At 39.4% G+C, this 21,818-nt stretch overlaps 1 protein-coding gene across 1 annotated transcript in view; it reads left to right on the top strand.

The window, feature by feature from the left end:
• The window catches only part of LOC124158566 (eIF-2-alpha kinase activator GCN1), an 85,582-nt gene that overhangs the window by 1,674 nt on the left and 62,090 nt on the right, over positions 1 to 21,818 (top strand). The window contains exons 5-10 of the mRNA XM_046533722.1: positions 248 to 472; positions 4,885 to 5,137; positions 6,546 to 6,724; positions 8,999 to 9,098; positions 10,806 to 10,903; positions 21,639 to 21,794. Of these exons, the coding sequence (XP_046389678.1) occupies positions 248 to 472; positions 4,885 to 5,137; positions 6,546 to 6,724; positions 8,999 to 9,098; positions 10,806 to 10,903; positions 21,639 to 21,794 (1,011 nt within the window). The remainder of the gene's footprint in view (positions 1 to 247; positions 473 to 4,884; positions 5,138 to 6,545; positions 6,725 to 8,998; positions 9,099 to 10,805; positions 10,904 to 21,638; positions 21,795 to 21,818) is intronic.

Raw genomic sequence — 21,818 nt, 5'->3', positions numbered from 1 at the left:
CATGCCCGAGATAGGGGAAACCTATCCTGGCGGAACTCGAACCAAAGATTTTTGTTTGGCACACAAGGACTTTCCCCTGCTGCTACCGAGGCCGGCAAAATAAATGTATAAATAAGTTTTGTGTCATTGGAATGTGTTAGTCTCAGGATGAATATACAGTACTGTAAAATGGATTTGTGAACAGCAGATATATTCCCATTTTAATCAATATTTTCAATTTTCATATGTGAATTGGCTTGCTCTACAGGCAGCACTCCTCTTGGTGGTTGTGGCAGCTGAAGATAGGCTGCGCTCTCACAAAGCCTACCAAACTTTGTCATCAACTTGGAGTATGGTACCAGAGTACGTTGATATGTGCATTGATATGCTTACTGGAACAAGTGAACTCAGTGGTCACAATACAATTCTAGGAGCATATCTGATTCAGTACCTGTCTGCTGAGAAGAAAATAGATTTGATTGACAAGTGCAAGGTAAGTGTTTATTAATAAAATTGTTGTGGCTATCTTTATCATAGGAGTAGATTCTCAAACTATGATATTTGCTAATTACATACCTATTAATGGTGACCTTGGCACTCTAAAGTGCTCTTGATAAAGTCACTCTACCCGAATCTCACCATTAATGGGACTCATCCTTCCTTTCTGTAGTCATATATGAGACTGGCAACTTTCCTCAAAAATAGTTTTACAACAACCAGATTAAAGTTCCATCTAATGATAATGCAAACTACCCGGGCAAAATTCGAACAGTGTGGCTTGACGTTTTTGTAAAGCATTGGTGACGTATTTAATGAAAAAAGTACTAAAAATTACAAAAAATATCTCCGAAATTATGTCGAATGTGATAAAATTGTATGAGGAATCACTGTTTGGCAAGGACCATATGATTGTTTATGACGGTTGAGCTGTAGCAATTGCATCATCCACACATTTGGTCTTGATGCTACTGTTCTCCTTCAACCTCATCCCTCAAATATGTCGCAAGCTTGTCTCCCTCCAAATAGCATTGCGTAGTTGTTATGCTGGTCTCTTCATATCCTCCTCAAACTCTTACTCCTATGAAGGGCAGCTCATTGAAGGAGGTTGACTCTGGTGTGTCATTGATAGAAGTTAAAGGGGAGACTGGTGGTAAAGTACAGTGGAACTGTATTAGTAAAAGTATGGTGTCCTGAGACCCCTGCCAAAAAAAGAGGTTACACATCAAATGCTCTATGATTTGCATGTTGAAAAAATAAGGTTAACATTAGGCCCTCAAGAGTAGGCATCTGCAATAATTATCATAAGAGATTGATGAATGAAATGGTTATATTTTTTTAATAAATGGCTTAGGTAATTTAGATGTGAACTATTTCAGTGAAACTTCTTTCAAACAATACTTGAGCAAAATTCTGCCGTTTCATTAATCGGAAGGTTCATTCCTGAGATGTGATTCTCTCATGGCATCATCACATGGGCACACAAATTTACTCAAGCCTGCATGCATGATACTCATTTTACCTCTGCATACTTCAAAGCAATGGAAAATCTTTGCTAATTCCTGCAACGTCGTGGGTTAGGGACCATATTTAGGAAGCCCGGTTTACATTATTTTATCTCTTTGTGTGCTTTTTAATCGTTTTTCAAAAATGTATGCAGCATAGCTATGAGAGCAAAGAGATTCATCTAATCTCAATATTTGAAATACAGTTCATGCACTCCACACAAAGTTATGAAATAGATAGATTTTGCCATCATGAATTCAAATTTCAGTAAGCTGCCCCAATTATAGATTTATCCCCTTGAAATTCAGATCTCTGTGCCATAACAATGCTAGTGGAATCTTTTGTCGACCTATTAAAATGTGCAGCAGGTGGTATCATTTCTTGTAGTCAAAGCAAGAATACTCTATTGCAATATTTTTGGTCGCCGGCTTCGTAAATATGTATTGTAACAGCATCATATTCACAGCATAGCTCTTGTAAAAGATCGTGTCGCTGTGCAGGGGGAAATCCTGGGACTTGGGCCTCACAACTCTCAAAATGCTTTTGAATGGGCGAGGAAGGTTGTCTTGTGTGTAGAGTTAATGGTATACAATTCGTTATTGCTACAAACATTCCCACTGAGATTAAGGGGTGACTCACCCCTACACCACCTGCCTCCTGGCTCCATATTATCTTAAGGCCTGGTTACACGGTACATTAGAATGTACAAGAATCTGTACATTTTTCTGAATGGTTTTCTGAACAGATTCTTGTACATTCTCATGGACAAGATCCACGAGTAGGTGGTTACACGGTACATTTTTTCGGACATTTTTTCGTACATTTTTAAATGCGCAACAAATTATTTCAACTTCAAATATAAACCATTGGGGAACATGCAAACTTTTTTAAAAGTACTAGAATAATAAGATCCTTACCTCAAATGTACTTGCCGAAAATTTCGCGGATGAATAATGTTTTATAGCTGAGATATGAGTCTTTAAAAATAATCTTCATCGACTGTTTGAAAACACGTGACGGAGCGTGCGCGCGTTACATCACGGCCTGGAATCCACTGATGGCAGACTGAGGAAGTGGATAGAAAAACTGTCTATGTAGGGACTCAAACGCAAATTTGGCGAATATAATTGCTGCTTTAACGTCAAACTTCGAATTGTGAATATATTGGGTTGCCAAGGCATTGTTGAAATAAATAAAGGCGATTGTTTGGGGGGCTTTGGAAAGATTAAATTAAAATAAGTTGATTGCAGATTGTGATCTACGTTACACACCTACATCGTTTGCTTAATGCAGTAAGTATATTGCAGCAAGGACATTCAATAGAAAAACGTGTGAAAATCATATAGGTAAATCGTGTATCCCATGAAACCATATAAAGTGCCCCGACGTCTAGTACCTCTATTTACTCGCCGGAGAAGTTTTTTGCTTGTGTCCGAAGGGACAAAAATAAGAGGAATAAGTGGTTGATGATCCACAGAATGGAGTCAAATACATTATCTATATTGTCAACGGGATATCCTCAATGTAAGTACACTCTTAAATCAGGGTTACCGCAGGATTTTATCAAGTTACTTATTTCACGTTGTAAACAACTCTATAAATGTACCTATCATTCTACCCATTGTAGGATCAAATTATAAGGAAAGTGGCTGTTTACGAAAATAAATACTGATTACGATTAAACCACGGTGAAAAATAAGGAATGTAATGGGCGGCCAGCCTCCCGTCACAAGGAGCCCCCAACAAGGAATATTCACGAAGTGTCTTTCGCCGATATCGTTAAAATTTTGTTGGATAGTAGTGTTCCATAATAAAAACACATTTTCAAAATGTCTCGTGCCCTTAAGCCTTGTCATACAATAAACAGGACATAATAAAGGCAGTTGAATTTTAGACTTGAAAGCGAATGTGTCGTGATTTCTCTCCATCCTTCTCCTGTGAATCGGCGCACGCTACAGGAATATACGAGAAATATGAGGCTTTTGGCAAGGTAAATTCAATATTTATTACTGCGATGCCCATAACGTTTGCTGCATGTCAACGCAACACCTAAAATTTCGACTCGTTTTGCAGTCGGTCTCGATGCAAAAACAGGAACTTGAGTAAATACAGCGTAAATAGTACTTGAATCTTATTTCTTTGCCTATCACATGCTTTTTTATGACCTTTTAACGATCATTTGGATCTCAATCTTGGACAAATCTCGCGGTTCCTACATTCAGCGCCTTTCCATCTGATCCATCCTTTTACCCATCCGCTTTTCTTGTGTTCCATTCTTTCGCTACCCATATCCAATCAGTGAGATATCCAAGTCAAGCAAGATCATATCAAATCGAAATAACTATCGGGGCCGCGCGTAAACAAAGAAGTCGCCTATACGAGCCAGATGAAATGAATGTGTCGTTTTCGTAGTCTGCCACCAGGTGACTCTGAGGTCAAATTGTATGATTGTCTGAACGAAATTAGAGCAGGCGTTCAGAAATTCATACATTCTTACATTTTGTCTGGTTACACGGTGCATTTTCGCGTTCATTCTGAGATTCAGACATTCTCACATTTTCTTGTACATTCTCATGTACCGTGTAACCAGGGCTTTACGGCAATGGCACTCGGCCTGAACTTCTTCCCTAGTTTTTAGGGAGGTCTATTCCATGATATTAATAGCATTTGTTCATTCAATTGATATTATCTATAAAAACAATGCCTTAAACATTGGAAGGCATTTAGAGAGGAGTTTACTTTTACTCTCAGAGGCTGCCTGCTGTAGTTCACTCTGTTTTTGTAAAAAATGTTGCTTATACAAATTTTTAGAATTTACTTTAGGGCTAAAAAAAATAATGCTAATATGTATTTTCCCATAATCATCACACCCTTGTGGTTATAGCTGAATAATTTCAAAGGAAACAAGTGAGAAAGAATGTGAGTTGAGAAGTCGACCTTGAGAAGTGTGAACTGAGATTTGAAAAAATTAAGAAGCCTTCTAGTGCGTGAGAGGCTGTGGCTCATTAACCATTGAAGTTTTGTTAAAAAAATTGAAATGGTGATGAAGGGATGAAATATACCAATTTTCGTCAAAATATGAGTTGGCGAGTGTTATGGTGTGGTTGATTTGGTATGGAGTGACTCCATACAGAAATTTTGGCATCAGAAATAGCCTTGATAACAATGTATGATTTGTACATATCTTCAGAAATGCAGTGTTTTACACTGAGGAGAACTAAATTATAGTCCTCCTCCATTATGCTCCAGAAAAGCCTTCAATAATTCTGTGCGCTCAGAGGTCTTTATAGTAAACATTTTATAGCTATAATGGTAACCACAGGAATCATTTCACAGAAAAGAAACTATCATTTTACAACACAATAATTGATGGTATATTTTAAATTTTAAAATTTCTTGCAGGGTCCTCTCACAGTTTCTGTTGCAAAAGTTGCTATTGGGAGCAAAGTTAAGCCACCTCCGTATTTGATACGGGAGTGTGAGCCTCTCCTCCGCCACGTGTCACATGATGAATTCCGGGAGACATTACTCCCAGCCTTACAGAAGGCCATGTTGCGGAGCCCTGAGGTGGCTCTGGAGAGTGTTGGAATCCTGTTGTCCAAACTGTCTCTGGATCTGAGTCGCTATGCCATTGATCTTGGCCGCAATATTATTGGTGAGCGTGTTTCTTTATTTTTAACAACCTCTGCACCTCATATTTGTATTTCTAGGTGCTATTTTTATTATTATTATTATTCATTGTCTCTTTCAGTCTCTAAATAGTATTTTCTTGTCGAATGTGCCTGAAATTTCTATTTATTGTAGTTTTTCAATCAATTACCTAGAAGGATGTCCTTTGAAAAGGATTGGCAGTTTTAATGTTGAAAATGTCTTTTCAGTGTTCTAATGCTGCGTAGATGTACTAAATCATAGTCAGTCACTTTCTGATGTCAAAAAGGCATTACCAAGACTTATATTCACCTCAGCAATCAATGTAAAAAACTTTTAAAAAATGCTGTGAAGTTCATAGTGGATTTGGAAATTGGATGAAGAGTCGAGAAAAGCTTATGGATTAGCATCAGTTGCCAAAATTATGTTTTAGAGGTAGTTAGTGAAAGAATTTTATCGTGAGCTAAGTTAACAAAAAATTTATATGTGTAATTACAGTACACTCCCGATTATCCGGGCTAATGATGGGGAGAGACGGCACGAATAATAGGGAAACACGGATAATCCAAATTTTCACTTACATGTCTCGTAATATTCATAATATACGTAAAACAAACAATAAAGGTATTATTATTAAAGCAGTTAGTCTGTTATTTTAGATTGGTTCCCGGACTCATTGAGAGCTTTCTTTGTCAGTTCACGATCTTTTTAGCGGCGATAACATGGTTGTACTCGTATTATTAATGCTCCATATAAGGCCTGATTTCGAAAATCACACATCCGTGGCTGTGTGATCACGGATACAGAAAAGTGGTTTGCGCGAATGCTTCAAAACCACTGCTCGATGTCGGAAACTACACTGCCCGGCACCACGCCACGTAGTCGTGCCTCGCACAATTTGCCCGGGTTGCAACTGCTGCGGGACGTGTATCCGTGATCGCGGTCGCGCACTGCAGAACGGAACAGAAACACGGTACTCCCGTGAATGCAGCTAGCGTGTCATCGCTTCCGTTTTAGGAAGGGGATTCTTACGGAAATGATAAGCCCGGTGTTCCTGGCATTGATGCAGTAATTCTGATGATTTTGCGTCCGATTTTATTTTTAAAAATAAAGATCGCGGAAAAAACTGAGCGAGAGTAAAAATCATGCACGGATAATCCGCAAACCGGATAAACCGCAGCCGGATAATCGGGAGTCTGCTGTACATATGTTTAAAGTCAGTGTGTAGATAGTTAATATAAATTTTCCAATGAAATTTGCCCATTTTAGGATTTAAGACCATGCTATCCTGATTGGATTTCTAGTATTCCAATTAATGATGAACTGCCCACATATGCTTCAGAATGGAAACACAAGTCTCATGGATAGTTCTCTGTACATTTAAGTGTCTTTCAACATCACTTTCTTCCATCCAGCTAATCTGCATTGCAAGGAAGATTTAGCGAGGGATGAAGCAGCAGAGGCCTGCCGTTGCCTGGCTCTTCAGTGCAGTGATTCTGGATCAATAGAGGAGCTCCTGCAGCATATTTTTGCTGTTTTCCATGGATCTGAGGGAAAGCTTACAGTTGCCACTCATAAAATCAGTGTTTTACAGGTGGGTTTGTTGATTTTGTTTTGTAGCTTGACTGGAATGAAGCCCCAGGGTATACCGTATAAGCTTGTGTAAGAGGCGCACACGTGTAAGAGGCGCACCCCTATTTTGAGGATCGAAGCTATAAAGAAAAAATTTTGCGGCATTTTTTTTTATCCTATCATGCGGTGTTGCAGATGTATGCCTGGAATTTCGACAGTAATCGAAATTTCCTCTTTTGGTACTATTTGAAAGAGGAAATTTTGATAACTGCGGCGGTAATAGCGGCATAAGAGGGAGTAGAAAGAGTTCCGATCCTCTCTTCGCATATGCCATCGCTCTACGTTGCTTGTCCTACTCACGAACAATTTTGTTTAAGAGCTCTCGCAGAAGTATTGCAATAGAATTGCAGCCGTGGAAAATTTTAAGGCAAAACACGACAGGCACATAGTATGAACCTTCCCAAGAGATTGGACAACAATTGGGGCAATCTCAGCGCCGTAGGATAATAACCACGTCGTAGATTTAAGGCCCCTTGCACAACACCGATTTTGGACGGCGGGTAAAATATCGGCCGTCCACATTCCAATCGTGAACAATGGGAGAGCATTGGAGCTTGCACACGTACCGACCACGCGCCGGCACCGGCAAAATGCCAGTTAGCTGCCGGCCATTGTCACTGTGGATCGCCGGCGCCGGCTAAAAAACATAGCAACTTATCGTTTGACCGGTAAAAATCTGGCGTGTGTGCAAGCATCGCTTCGCCGGTAAAATATCGGTCGAAAATCGGTGTGCGTGCAAGGGGCCTAACGGAACTACACTCGGCCCTCCATCAGCCAATGCCTCTGCCGTTTTTTTCCTTTCCGAGACTCCACAGGAAAATTTCAAGTTACAGGGGAACAATTGAAACGTGTTTCATCCCTACCCCATCTCACCAACTGACCTTTTTCGGTCAACCAGGTTCAATTTTCCGAGTTTCTGGAGGTCAAATGCTAGGTGAGTCACCTTCTGAGCTCGGAGATATCTCAATATCTTTCAGCAATAGTAAGACACGCACGAGGTTCTAAAAAGAATTTGACCTAACGCGATGTATATCTGACAGCATTTAAGTTTTTTGAGCTCTAATTGATTGACACAAAGATTTATAGCTAAAACAAGGCTACTAATATTCAACATAGTCCAAACAGCACAATTTCGGAAGAAACAAGTGTAGCATAAGCGCATTCAAACAAGACGAGACGGACTGGAAACTTCAGGCAACGCAAACTGCGTATATCACATTGCTGCGCCTTCGCCCCTTCGCATTAAAGGCAACGACGTCACATGCAAGATCGGACATGTTCTTCCCTTGTTCCTTCGCTCATAGCCTCGTAGCTTGAAATACGGAGGGGAGGGAGCACGCTCCTTCCCCTCGACCTCGCCTTCAGCGCTCTTCACTTATAAGCATTTCCGATTTCTTCTATCCACCATTTAGTCCAACAATGAACACACTCGTTCGAATTTTTTAAACCGCAGGTTTAGACACCAATATAATTTTCAGTTGCAAAAATCCTCATAATAGCGTCTGAAGATGATTTTTGAAAAATCAGGTGCTTAACGTTATGGAAATTGCTCGGCAAGACAGATGTTGACTATTAACTAGGTATGTCCTTCAAAACGACGCGTTTCTATCAGTTTGATAAGCGATTACACTCTGCAGTATAAATGCCGCGGGATTCCCACTCGTGGCAGCAAATTTAGCGCGCGCTCCGGAGCGAAAAACACCGCGCGATCTTTTCAATGTTCACCTCTGGGGTACCGACGTGACGGCGCGATGCTTGCAAGAAATTCAAACAGGAGCATTTTAAAAATACGTCACTAAGGGATAAACTCCCCTGCCTGCCGTTTGATTTTGACCCAGGGTTTCAGATGACTGACTCACGCTGAAAACCAAGGCCATTCAGTTCCCCTTGGACTTGCGACCGGTGAAGGGGAGGGGGGGAAGATAAGAAGTTTGTGTAAGAGGCGCACCCCCATTTTCGGCTGCAATGTCTGGGAAAAAAGGTGCGCCTCTTACACGCGCTTATACGGTAATTGCCTTCATTTTATTCTATTCTCCTCTGCTGTTTGGTGAAATTTTCAGAATGAGTATGAGTATTTATTTGCAGTTTTCTAGTTGTCATCAATGTGAATCTAGCTGAACATATTGAAGCTATATCTCTCATATATTCTTGCTCGACAACTTTGTTTTGCACTTTTACTACTCTTACCTCTTACTTCCAGTTACAATATAGTGAAAAGTGCTTTTTTTATTTTCAGGGTGCAGGTAACTTGAGTAACAATGGAGTTACCGGAAGCAGTGTTCATAAGCTTGCATCCCTTGCTGCTGACCACTTTATCAAAGTGCTACAAAATGAAGGTAGGCAGTGGTGGCACAAGGCTAAATTGTGTTAAATACTCATGGTATAAATCAAGTTCTTTTTTGATTGGTACATTCCATTTTTTTAGATTAATATTTGTTTTCCCACGATTTATTATTATATATTGTAGCGTACCGTACAGAAAGTAATTTTTCTTATTTTATGCCAAATGGGCATTTTTCGTATTTGCTCTCGTGACGACTCGAGCAGGGGACAGTCATGGAGTCGGACATAGCGTCCTGTGATGTGTGTATGCGTGAGTGTGAATGAGTCAGGTGTGTGGTGGCCGGTGTGTTGGCCCCAGTTATCTAGGACCAGCTAGTGACCTGTTTGAACTGTTTGTTTCTGGTCACTCTTCGGTGTTCGCTCATACGGGTGTTCAGCGCTCTGCATGTTTCACCAATGTACCATTCACCGCAGGAGCATGGCACTTGGTACACGCCTTCGGAGAGTAGTGGTGAAATTCTGTCCTTGGGCCCGGGTAGGATGTCAGCTATCTTAGTGACGCCGTTGAACCTGGTCACTACATCATGCTTCCTCAATACTCTCGCGATTTTCTCAGACGTCCCTGCGATGAAGGGGATGGTGACATAAGCCTTCGGATCCGGCCTGGTGCCTTCAAAGCCTCTGCCATCGCGGAGCATGCCTGGAGTGAATCTGGACATTCCATTTTATTTGATGACGCCAAAATAATTGCGAGAGAAGACAAGTACTTCCCGAGAATAATAAGAGAGGCCATTGAGATAGTCAAAAGACCAGCAAACTTTAACAGGGAGGATGGCTATCCTTTGCACAGCGCGTGGAAACGGTATATTCGACGCAAATACGAGGACGTTCCCTGATTGGTCGAAAGAAATCCACCGAATTGGCGCCAAAAATTGACTATATAAGAGAGGACTAAAAGCTTCACTTCATCCTTCACCTGAGGACGCTGGCAGGAGAGCTGGCGAAACTGTTGTGGTTCTTCGACAACGGACGCGGATGCAGCCTGAAAGAATGCTGAACTTATATTTTGTATCTTTAAGAGTGAGTGATGGTTTGTTTGACTCCAGTATTCCTTTGTTCGAGACGATCGTGATTATCTCCCTCCAAACCACGTATGTGATGACGTGCTCTGTCACAATATATATGTATTATGATTATTGTGAAAACTTGATTTTATATTGTATGATCTTAGGTTTTCCCGGCATATCCGTTGCTGAAAAGTTTCTCAGGTTTCCCTCCGGTTGATGTCATCCATGTCTCCCGACGTTTCGATCAGCGACTTGCTGATCATCCTCAGGGGATCTTCCTCATTCGGAAGATCCCCTGAGGATGAGACATGGACTGCATCAACCGGTGGGAAAACCGGGTGGGAAACTTTTCAGCAATTGTTTTGATATTATGTGGTATCAAAATCAATGTTTTTGTTTTACTTGAATATCATGCTGGTGGGGTACAATTATTAAGTGAAACAATAATGAGTTGAAAACTGGCATTAATGAAATTCAATTTTAGCTCTTAAGTTTTTAGTGCATTAACTATCCTTTTTTTGTATAATTTATATGCTGAATCTTTAAAAGCTAATTTCCAATGGGCTTGACTCATATTGAACTCCCTACCTTCAATGTCGTCTTGGCAAACATTTTACTTTATTATCGTACTTGCATTATTCTTGAGTATGAACCCTCTGCAATATCCGGTATTGATTTAAAATATTTTTGCAGTGCATGAGGGAACTCTCATTCAAGCCCTGGATATGTTTTCCTTGTGGTGTGCGAAATTCAGCAATGATGTGCCCAATAATGTCATCGAGTGGTTCAAGGTGAGTGACTTGAAATGGAGCTATTTTGTGTAGAGTTATTATTTAGTGAAATCATTTGGAGAGAAATTCTGATTTCTCTCTATGTAATACTCGTGACATTCTAATGTGGAAAGATGGATGGTTGAAATGTGACCAACACATTACGCTCAGTACACCACAGTAGGCTCTTGTTTTTTCAAAAATGATAGGCCGAAAAAATCTGAGGTTTGTAAATATAATGAGGGTAGTGCAATTTGAAGGAATTACTTGCAAGGTAAATGCAGCAACAGGAAATAAAATACAGTGAGTCCTCGTTCTACGTCACCTCGTTTAACGTCATTTCGCGATAACGTCACGAAAATGTTGAGACCATCATTCGTTTATTGCACCTACGCTTTGCGATAACGTCAAGTCTTTTAAATTTCGCGCAAAAAAAAGCGAAGCAGCGGGCGTTGCATGTTGTTCGTTTTGTGGGCGGTAATACAGTCAGTCTAAGCAAAGTGTAAAACGGTGTGTTTATTCTTAATTGCGATTACGGTATTAGCAAAAATTTCTGAAAAATGAATTCTTACGTAGTTGCGCAAGGTTTTACTTGACATGTGGTTTTCAGGAACCTAAAAAGTGATTTCAAGGCATTTTTCCGTGTAGAACTCGGAGTTTTTATCTTCACTTTTTTTGCCGAGTTCACAATAATTTTGGTTCCTGTAACTGCGATGATGTTTCAGTGATGATGATGCCCAGGCGACGCTCGCCCGGGCGACCACCATAGCGAAGCCGAAAAGCAAATGCCGGAAGATACAAAAATGGAGAAGGATTTACGTCACTGCTGCTATGATCGTCGATGAAGACAGGAACTCGTATTTATGCGATAGTTTGGCATTCCCACCGTAAAAAAATGCCCCAGATATGACACGCTAACGGGTCATTCCATGTCAGTTCACCCAGGCATGGCACCCACCGACTCGGATTTTAATGAAATTTTTGTCACTAGCTACTATCACCTATCTAATGACCCATGTAAAATATTTCCTCTCTGACTCTCATAGTTTGCAAGATATGAGGAGTCAAAGTTTGATATGTTTGCTCAGAAGTGGCGCTAGTGGGAGTCAAATTCCAGAGTGCAGGGCACAGCGTAAAAATTCATAACTCAGAAACCACATAATATATTTGAATGAAATTTTGACCCCTTGTCTATCCAAGTGCATAGCTTCCATAGTAATGTCTTTTATTCCCCTTGCATTGTTATGTTAGCCAAAATGATGTCAACAGTTGTTAATTAACCGATTTTTTTAGCTCAAAAACATTACTTCATATTTTCAGAATTATCACCAAAAGGCAGAGCAGTTAACTCATCCAATTTTTTTTAAAATTGAAGGTTAATATGTGCTCCAATATACTGTGAAATAAAAATGGTGGTGTTTTGACTGCCACTATGAGTATTTCAGGTTTTACTTTTTTTTCTGCCCCCGTGAGAGGGATTTTGGACACGTACTGTAAGACAATAAGTATAAGTGTATCCATACCTTCATGAGGATATATTTGAAATATTGGTCAGTAAATCTAAGACCAAACATGTAGTCTAGTGAATGTGGCTCTTGTTCATACAATTTTTTTAATAACAATACTTGGCTTGTGGCAGCTGAGGGGAAAAGAGTCCAAATGGCTCAGAAATGTGAAATGATGCTTTTTCCTGGAATTTACCCATTTTTTCAAGTGTTTAGCATAGGGACAAATTGGTATCAACATACATTAGACTCTTACTGTGCATTAAGAGGATAAATGGAAATACTTATTTAAATAAAATTATTTAAATAATACACTTCAATGTGTTTAAGGCATCTCCCAAACATCTCTGGAGGCTCTCTCGGGCAACTAAACGCTTTACAATGCCACCAATTCCATCACATGGGGATTTTCCATATGGGTGCATAAATTTCACTTTCACATCATGTTCTTCCTCGTGTTTAGAAATCACTAATCCAAAAAACCAGTGGTCATCATATGCACATGCAATGTTCAAGTTTGTTAAGATCTGTGAAAAAGTGATTAAATGAGTCCCACTGAACTGGAGTTGTACAAAGTTAGCCTCACTTTCACAGAAGAAGTATGGTCTTCCAAACCCTTGGTGATGGAAGAGCTGGCAGAGCAATTGTATTACTTATAGATATGCAGCAGATTGTCATCAATATCCACATTCCTTGATGTCAACTGGAGTATTAAATTTCTATTTCACTGGGAGAGATAATGCTGACATTATGTGCCACATTGTTTTCTCCCCTGCCTCACATATGATTGTATTACATGACAAACTTGAGAAGGTAATACAATCCCACCTATTCAGCATCACTTTTCAGTGTTATTCCATCTCCCCAAGGAATAAGAGAATTAAGTGCAACCTCTACATTAGGAAGAATAAAATGTTACAATGTATCACAGTGAGGGCATGATAAATCAAAATAGATTCTAGGGTACCACTTTTAGTCTTCTGCCAAATCTTCTTGTGTGAAGATGCTCCATGGGTGTCCAAGTTTATTCTGTGTGTACGATCCGTGTATTTTTACCTGTACATTAATTGTGTGTGCAATGAATTAGGCGAAGCTGCTCATTGTGAACTTCAACATTAAAAAAGGTTGGTGTCTCCACTATGCTTCAAAATGAGCAAATTTTTTAACTGTGCAGCATCGAAAAGTAACTGCATCTGATTGCCTCAAAAAAACCTACACACCAGTGGTGCAACTGAACAAAATTGAGATCATTAGTATACTTGAAAAACAGCTGTTATCTCTCAGAAGTGGTGTACCTGGGGAAGTCCTATCCAATGTCTGCGAACATCACAGAATATACTATTTGAAAAAGTATGAAACCTACCAAATATATTGTCTTGATCCTTTTAACAGCAACAAGAAGAAAATATCAAAATCACTGAGAAATGTAAGTCTTGAATTTGCAGAAAAGGCCTGTAAACTCCCAATTCTTCGGAAATTAGTGCCAGGAATGAAAATATGCCAGCCATGTAGGGAGGAAGTACAGAAACACTCCAGGTTTGGAAATGAGCTTTCCGATGTTGAAGAAGTAGATAGTGACAGCAATGATAGTATTTTGAATTTTGAAACAACAGTATCCCAAGAAAAATCAACTGAGCTACTTAACAGAACGCTGCAAGATAGAGAGGAGTCACCTTTAAAATTTCATGGCATATCATCTCACAGAAGGTCAACCTACGCTAAAAGGAAAGTAGAGTCAGCATGCAGTAATTTTAAAAGGAAAGTTAAAAGAGTTCTTGATAAAGAATTATCTCCAGAAAAGGATGACCCAAAACTGCCAAAAGAACTACTTCAGAAAGTTCATGATATGGATATGCTCATAGACTTAATCAAACAAAAAGTTGACACATCAAGCACTCATCAAGGAAAGGTACATCTGTTATCATTGGTACCAACTTCATGGAGCAGGAAGAAAGTAATGGAAGAGTTTCATGTGAGTGAGTACACTGCCCGCCAAGCAAGAGAACTTTTCAGAGACAATGGAAAATTGGCTGCACCTGAATTGAGAAAAGGGAAGGCAAATATAAAACATTACAATTAGTTAGGACTTTCTATAAAAGTGAAGAGTACTCCAGAATGATACCTGGAAAGAAAGATTCCATTAGTATCTCCAAAAATGTACATGTTCAGAAGAGATTATTACTTGCTAACTTGAAGGAATTGTATTCCACTTTTAAATTTGACTTCCCCAGAATTAAAATTGGCTTTTCTAACTTCTGCAACCTAGGTCCAAAATGGTTTGTGGTAGCAGGTTCTCCTGGAACGCATTCAGTGTGTGTTTGCACAAGTCATTAAAATGTCAACTTACTGCTTAATGCCTGTAATATAGAGGAAACAAGCCAGGACCTAATTGGTTATTTAGTGTGCTCTAGAAAAAATAGGGACTGTATACTGCGACATTGCTCTCAGTGTCCTTCACGTGAAAAGTTGAAAAGCTTACTGCTGAAAAAGCTTGAAGAATGTGACCCCGGAGATGAAGTTTCATACAGTCAGTGGGTTTCCCGTGACAGATCTCAACTGGTGAACTTCACTGCGACATTTGATGAGTACTGATTAACTTTAATTGAAAGAGTGGAAAAACTGCTGCCCCATTCATTTATTATGAAGGTACAGGCAAACTACCTTAAGCAAATGAAAGAAAATCTTGGACCCCATGATGCAGTTGTTCTCCTTGACTTCAATGAGAACTACTCATATGTTATCAAAGATGAGGCACAAGGGTATCACTGGACAAGGGATAGTTGTACGGTACACCCTGTTGTGATTTATACTCGAGATCACCTGACTAAACAGCTTATTATTTCCAGTTTATGCATCTTGTCAGATGATTTGGAGCATGATGTAGCTTTTGTTTATGAAACCCAAAGAATAATATTTTGCTTTGTGAAGGAAAATTTTACGTGAGTCAAAAAATTGAGTTACTTTAGTGATGGTTGTGCAGGACGGTACAAGAACTGCAAAAAATTTCTCAATCTTTGCAAGCATTACCAGGATTTCTCTTTAATGGCATCATGGACATTCTTTGCTACAAGCCATGTAAAATCCCCATGTGATGGAATTGGTGGTATTGTAAAGAGTTTAGTTGCCCGAGAGAGCCTCCAGAGATGTTTGGGAGATGCCTTAAACACATTGAAGTGTATTATTTAAATAATTTTATTTAAATAAGTATTTCCATTTATCCTCTTAATGCACAGTAAGAGTCTAATGTATGTTGATACCAATTTGTCCCTATGCTAAACACTTGAAAAAATGGGTAAATTCCAGGAAAAAGCATCATTTCACATTTCTGAGCCATTTGGACTCTTTTCCCCTCAGCTGCCACAAGCCAAGTATTGTTATTAAAAAAATTGTATGAACAAGAGCCACATTCACTAGACTACATGTTTGGTCTTAGATTTACTGACCAATATTTCAAATATATCCTCATGAAGGTATGGATACACTTATACTTATTGTCTTACAGTACGTGTCCAAAATCCCTCTCACGGGGGCAGAAAAAAAAGTAAAACCTGAAATACTCATAGTGGCAGTCAAAACACCACCATTTTTATTTCACAGTATATTGGAGCACATATTAACCTTCAATTTAAAAAAAAATTGGATGAGTTAACTGCTCTGCCTTTTGGTGATAATTCTGAAAATATGAAGTAATGTTTTTGAGCTAAAAAAATCGGTTAATTAACAACTGTTGACATCATTTTGGCTAACATAACAATGCAAGGGGAATAAAAGACATTACTATGGAAGCTATGCACTTGGATAGACAAGGGGTCAAAATTTCATTCAAATATATTATGTGGTTTCTGAGTTATGAATTTTTACGCTGTGCCCTGCACTCTGGAATTTGACTCCCACTAGCGCCACTTCTGAGCAAACATATCAAACTTTGACTCCTCATATCTTGCAAACTATGAGAGTCAGAGAGGAAATATTTTACATGGGTCATTAGATAGGTGATAGTAGCTAGTGACAAAAATTTCATTAAAATCCGAGTCGGTGGGTGTCATTTTGAAAATTTCTGGGTGATTTGACGTGGAATGACCCTAACATTTTTTTCGCGTAGGAATTGTGAGGTCTAGGAGCTGATATTCACTTTTTACATTGTTTCTTATGGGATATTATGCTTCGATTAACGTCATTTCGTTTATCGTCACATTTTTCAGGAAGGGTAAGTAACGTTAAACGAGGACTCACTGTAATACTTAATGGAACTTATCCAAAACTGAATGACGTATGAGTGGAAATTGACCAGGGTATTTAAGAGGTTGAATGAGCAGTAAAACGATACATATTAGCCAGAATACTTCATGACATTAAAACAGGGAGAAATTCAGCAAATAAATAAGTTTTTACTATTCCAATGAAAGTTAGTTTTCCGACTGATGCTGTTTCAAAAAAGTCTGTGGTATGTTTTTCAAATTTACTTCACACCATTGCCTTTTCTACCATCTCATCAAAATTTATGAAAGGAAAATCAAAACAGTTGTCGACATTAAAGTTTATCTGAAAGCTAGATAACATATTTAGGGTGAGCATAACATTGTGTTTTTGTGGCGGACCAACAGCATTGTCATTTTCAGCTCGACTGCTTCAATGGCTGATCCCTGCCTCACTTTTGTCTGCTACATTCGCATCATCTTTGCATTCTTGTTTATTGTCACCAAGAGATACATACAGTTGACTCTCGTTATTACGGAGTTCAAGGGACTGAAAAACTGGAGGTTTGTAATAACGAAGTTTCTATGACGTTTCTTTTAGGAGTAATTGCTAAAAAAACAAAATTTGTTCAAATTTCTGTCTCTTCAATCTCCCATTCTTAAAGTCGCACTGAAAAATAGCTTCAGAGTCATATGTATGACTCGCACGCTCCGCGCGCTCGTTAAGGGGCTCCGCCCCTTAAAAACCCCGGTTCCGGCTTCGCCGTCTACATTTGTGGTCGTTCGAAGACTTTTGAAGTTCGAATAATCTCACCTCAACTAGGGGCTGGCTTCGCCGGCCAGGGGGTAGGGAGGCTCTCCACTCATTCCTCGGAACGGCTTCGCCGTTCCTCACTAAAGGGCGGCTTCGCCGCCCAGGGGTTGAGTGTGCCCCCCCCGGAGCGGCTGCGCTGCTTAAACATCGGGGCGGCTTCGCCGCCCGAGGGTTACTGAAGCTCCCCCTTGCCTACGCCAGTTACTCCTCGGAACGGCTTCGCAGTTCCTCGCTGTGGGGCGGCTTCGCTGCCTTGGGGTTGAGGAGCCCCCCCGCGGCCGCTCCGCTTAGTCCTCATTAATGCTCTTCTCCACCGAGAGGGGTGCCCAGGGGGATTCGGGGGTTTTAATGTGTTATGTGTGGGGGGGTGTTTGAGGGTTTACTGGGGGTTTAGCTTTTTACTGCCAGCGGTCATCAATCGTCGACATCAATTCCGTAGCGATGAGTGGTAAGGATTGGAAAAGCGGCGGAACTGTGACGAAAAGTACCCAAAAAGGCTACTTATATGCAACTTTTAATTTTTAAGGGGGTTTCGGGGGGTTTAAAGATGACGATACTATATGGTCACATTCATTTACTGTCATATCTAAAAGAAGTGTGCCTTATGACATCCATATTTCGAGAGTAATACAATAATAAGCAAACCAGTCCCTGAAAAAAGTGAGTAGCGCCCGCCATTTTTATTTTTTCGCGGTTAAATCCATTAAATCATTTATTAAATGTTTATGTTTTCTAAAAGACAAGGCATAGCGGTATGTAACTACAAAGTTTGAAAGAAATCAATCAGGTTTAAATTGACAAAATCTTGTGTTAATCTTTTGGAAATCGTAATTTTCGGTGATTTTCGGAATACTTTAATTTTTCTCTGAGTAACCAGACACGATGAAAGAAAATTGTTCCCTACATTTCGTAGACGATTTTATGAGCATATATAATAATCATTTTCGTTGTCCAACACTTTAAATTAAGTCGAGGGGAGGGGAAGGTATGAAATATTTTTCCAAAAATCAAATTTTGGACGCCATTTTGGCTGCAATTTTCTTAAATGGAAACTAATATTTTTACTTAATTACGTTCCCACGTTTATCAGCTTTCAAAAAATGCATTAACCACCCGTATGGCACACACAGTTTGCGCGCAGTAAAATTAAAACCGAAAGAGGGTCCCCGGAAAAAGCGCGATTTCGGCCATTTTGTCGTCCTAGCGACGACACGTGGCAGAAACTTCCGGTTTTCGGATTTTTCCTCCGGATCATTTCCGGTTCCCCGCACGCATGCCAAATTTCAGCTCTCCAGTACTTCTAGAAGTGGTCGGGAATTTGTATCCATGAGTCAGTCACCACAAGGGCTGTATATACAGGAGATATGCATGTTCAAATTAAGTGCAAGTACATAAAAACAAGCACATTCGTTTCATTTTATCAATAGAACAGTGTGGCATTACGCAAGCGAGGGTTGATATCTTCCCCAATACAGTAAGTCCTCGATATGCGAACAAGATACGTTCCGGCACCTTGCTCGTAAGTTGATTAATCTATGCGAGATTTGAGAATTGTGGTTATCTGGCAGAATGCAACACTGCACTACAATTGTACGTTCACTCACAATTTTGGTGAACACGAAATGATTTAGCTGGCCGTGTGATGCAGCCGGAGCCGAAGTGAGAGTTTCTCTACGCGACACTACGTCACATCGGCAAACTGGAAAGGCGCCAAATTTGAAATTTCGGGAATGCTTGAATTTTTCAAAAGTTCTTATCTCTGGCAGTTCATGAATTTAATGTTCATAAGGAGAGGACTTAATATATGTCCAATATACGAGCGGTACTTAGTGGGTCACCGTGATTTTACAGGAATGAAGCATATTATATGATGTTGCGTGCATAATGAAGTGACTCATACTGAAGAAAGAACCACAATTGATGCTTTTGGGCTCTGCACGAGGAGAACTTAAGCATAGCACTATAACTATGATTATAATGTAGTGTAGTTTATATCCACATTAATGCTGTTGCTCATTTGTGGAACTTTGCAATAGTTTTTTTTAAACTATAGATTGGATTACCCTTTTAATTGGGACAAACGACTTGCTTCGTAGTAGCAAAAACTTTGTAATAAGGTTGTTCGTATTAATGGGAGTCTACTGTAGTCCATTTTTTATGATTAAATTTCAAACTGGGTTATGTAATTTCCAAAGTCATTTTGTAAAGCCATTTCCTCAGCTATGAATGCATCTTACACATCCTTTAAATTATTAAAAACTCTCATTATCTCTCTTCACTCATCTCAATTGTTGATAGCACAACCATTGGTGTAACTAGGAATATGTTTTGGGGAAGGGTATGGGGGGCTACCCCACATCCCTCTCCCAGGTAACAGGAAAAGTTTTTTATAATTGACATGCGTGGAAATACATTTTACACCGTTTTGGCTCTAAAAATTTGGGTTTCATAATTCTTCTGGTAATCATCACAGCAGGGAAAACATTAGTATACTATAAAATATACTTTTCGGAGACTTTGGGGGGGGTTTATCCCCTCATCTCCCCCATAGTTATGCCACTGAGCACAACTAGACAACATCCTCGGCTTAGATTGCTTGAACAATTGAAAATGGATATCTTAAAGAGTGACACAGAGAACATAATATTAGAGCTCCACCTTATTTCCAGGTCTGACAGAATTGATAAATTAAGAGAGATATTTTACCAAACGGATAGATGTACAAATTCCTTTTTTCCCTGAACCATAAAAGACTTTAATAAATGCCAATCATAATTTCGTTAGAGCATTTCCTTTTTATGCGCAAATGGCTGGTGTCCTATCACCCCCTGCCACATGCCTTTTAAGGCGGATTGCGGGGTAATATGTAGATGTAGATGAACTGTTTAAAGATGTTCAACTAATACAAGAAGGGCTCCTTCACACAGTCAAGTTGCTGTCCACTCAGTACAGGGAGAATATGTTTGTTCGTTATGTTGAGAAATATCAGGATAGACACGGCCTAACCCCTTCCAGGGTTCCTATGGAGAGCTTGCTTTGTAGAGTGTATCTCCAGGAGAATTGCATCATTAATGTTGCCCTGCCCCTGCTGAGAGTGGACTTGTTAAACACTGGGCCAAAAATATCTATTCTCAGCTGAGGTTTGACCTGAGTGAGGGTATTCCATGTACCCATTCAAAATGTTATAGTGGAATTATTGCCCTCTGAAGATACCATGAGATGTCTTGATACAACACGGCCAAATTTCAGCGTGAACCATGATGCATCTTCCTGTACTCACATTGGAGGGAGCGATGACCATCAGTGATTCTAACCTATGAAGTGTCCAATTTTTGACTCAAGGGGACTTGAAGGGGAAATTAAGGCATGTGGCAAAGATAAAATAACCTTCTGAATCATGTCATGGTTCATGTAATGCAATAATAGTATCTCTAATAGTAGAATTAGTTTCGTGTTGCAAGTATTGCAGTACTTTGTGAAGGAGCACAATGCGGTATAATTTATGGCGCAATGTTATTGGTGTGTGTGGTTTAGGTGTGGACATATAGTACATGTTGAACTTCACATTGGAATATTTTTGATGTACCACCAAACAAAGATGACACTATCACTCTCTTTGCAGTTGATCAATTGGCTTTTCAAATAAAATGTTCCCATTAGAACAATTTAAAAATAGAATGATGTGGCATGTTATTTGTTTGCCAGCCTCCTATCGTTATTAATCTATAATCATAATGGATTTAATGGTATTAAACCATTAGAATTGTGTAAGGCTATGAAGTATTTTGCTACATATACTTATAAAATGCCATTTTTCCCAATTTTTGGCAAAGAAACTTTCATATGAAGTAAGTTAGTATGTACCTCAGGATTTTTGGTCCCTTGTACTTCATAATTAGGAAAGTTAATCCTATTGGAGTAAGTGGATATGGAAATTAAGTTAAATCTAAGCATACAAAGGTGGATAGAGTAGAATGTAAAATGGACAAGATGTTAGTATTCCACAGATTCCTGCAAAACTATGGCATACTTTTCAGCTATGTTGGGCTACCAGTATGTTACTGAAGAGCTGAAACAGATTTTGTGTTGATTTTTCACATGAAATACTTGTCTCTCAGGGTTAATGAGATTGACTCAAGGTATCATATTTAAACTATTTTATTATTCTTAGCAGAGGATATATTTATTTATTGAACATATTATTTAGGGATAAACAGTGCTAATATTTTTTTGAATTACAGAAAGGTCCTACTCTGAAGACAAGTACTGTAGCTGTGAGAACATCTTACATACAATGCATGGCTATATCTTTCAGTGGAAATACTCTGTATCAAGGAGCTGAATTTTTTCCTCAGCTGCAAAAAGTTGTTGAGAAGGCATTCACTCAGCCAACTCAGGTCAGTTAATGTCCAATACTAGTT

Source organism: Ischnura elegans, chromosome 5 (assembly GCF_921293095.1).
Source record: "Ischnura elegans chromosome 5, ioIscEleg1.1, whole genome shotgun sequence".
In the NCBI taxonomy this organism is placed as follows: domain Eukaryota; kingdom Metazoa; phylum Arthropoda; class Insecta; order Odonata; family Coenagrionidae; genus Ischnura; species Ischnura elegans.
The sequence above is the reverse complement of the archived record's forward strand: the minus strand, read 5'-3'. Positions and strand labels throughout refer to the sequence as shown.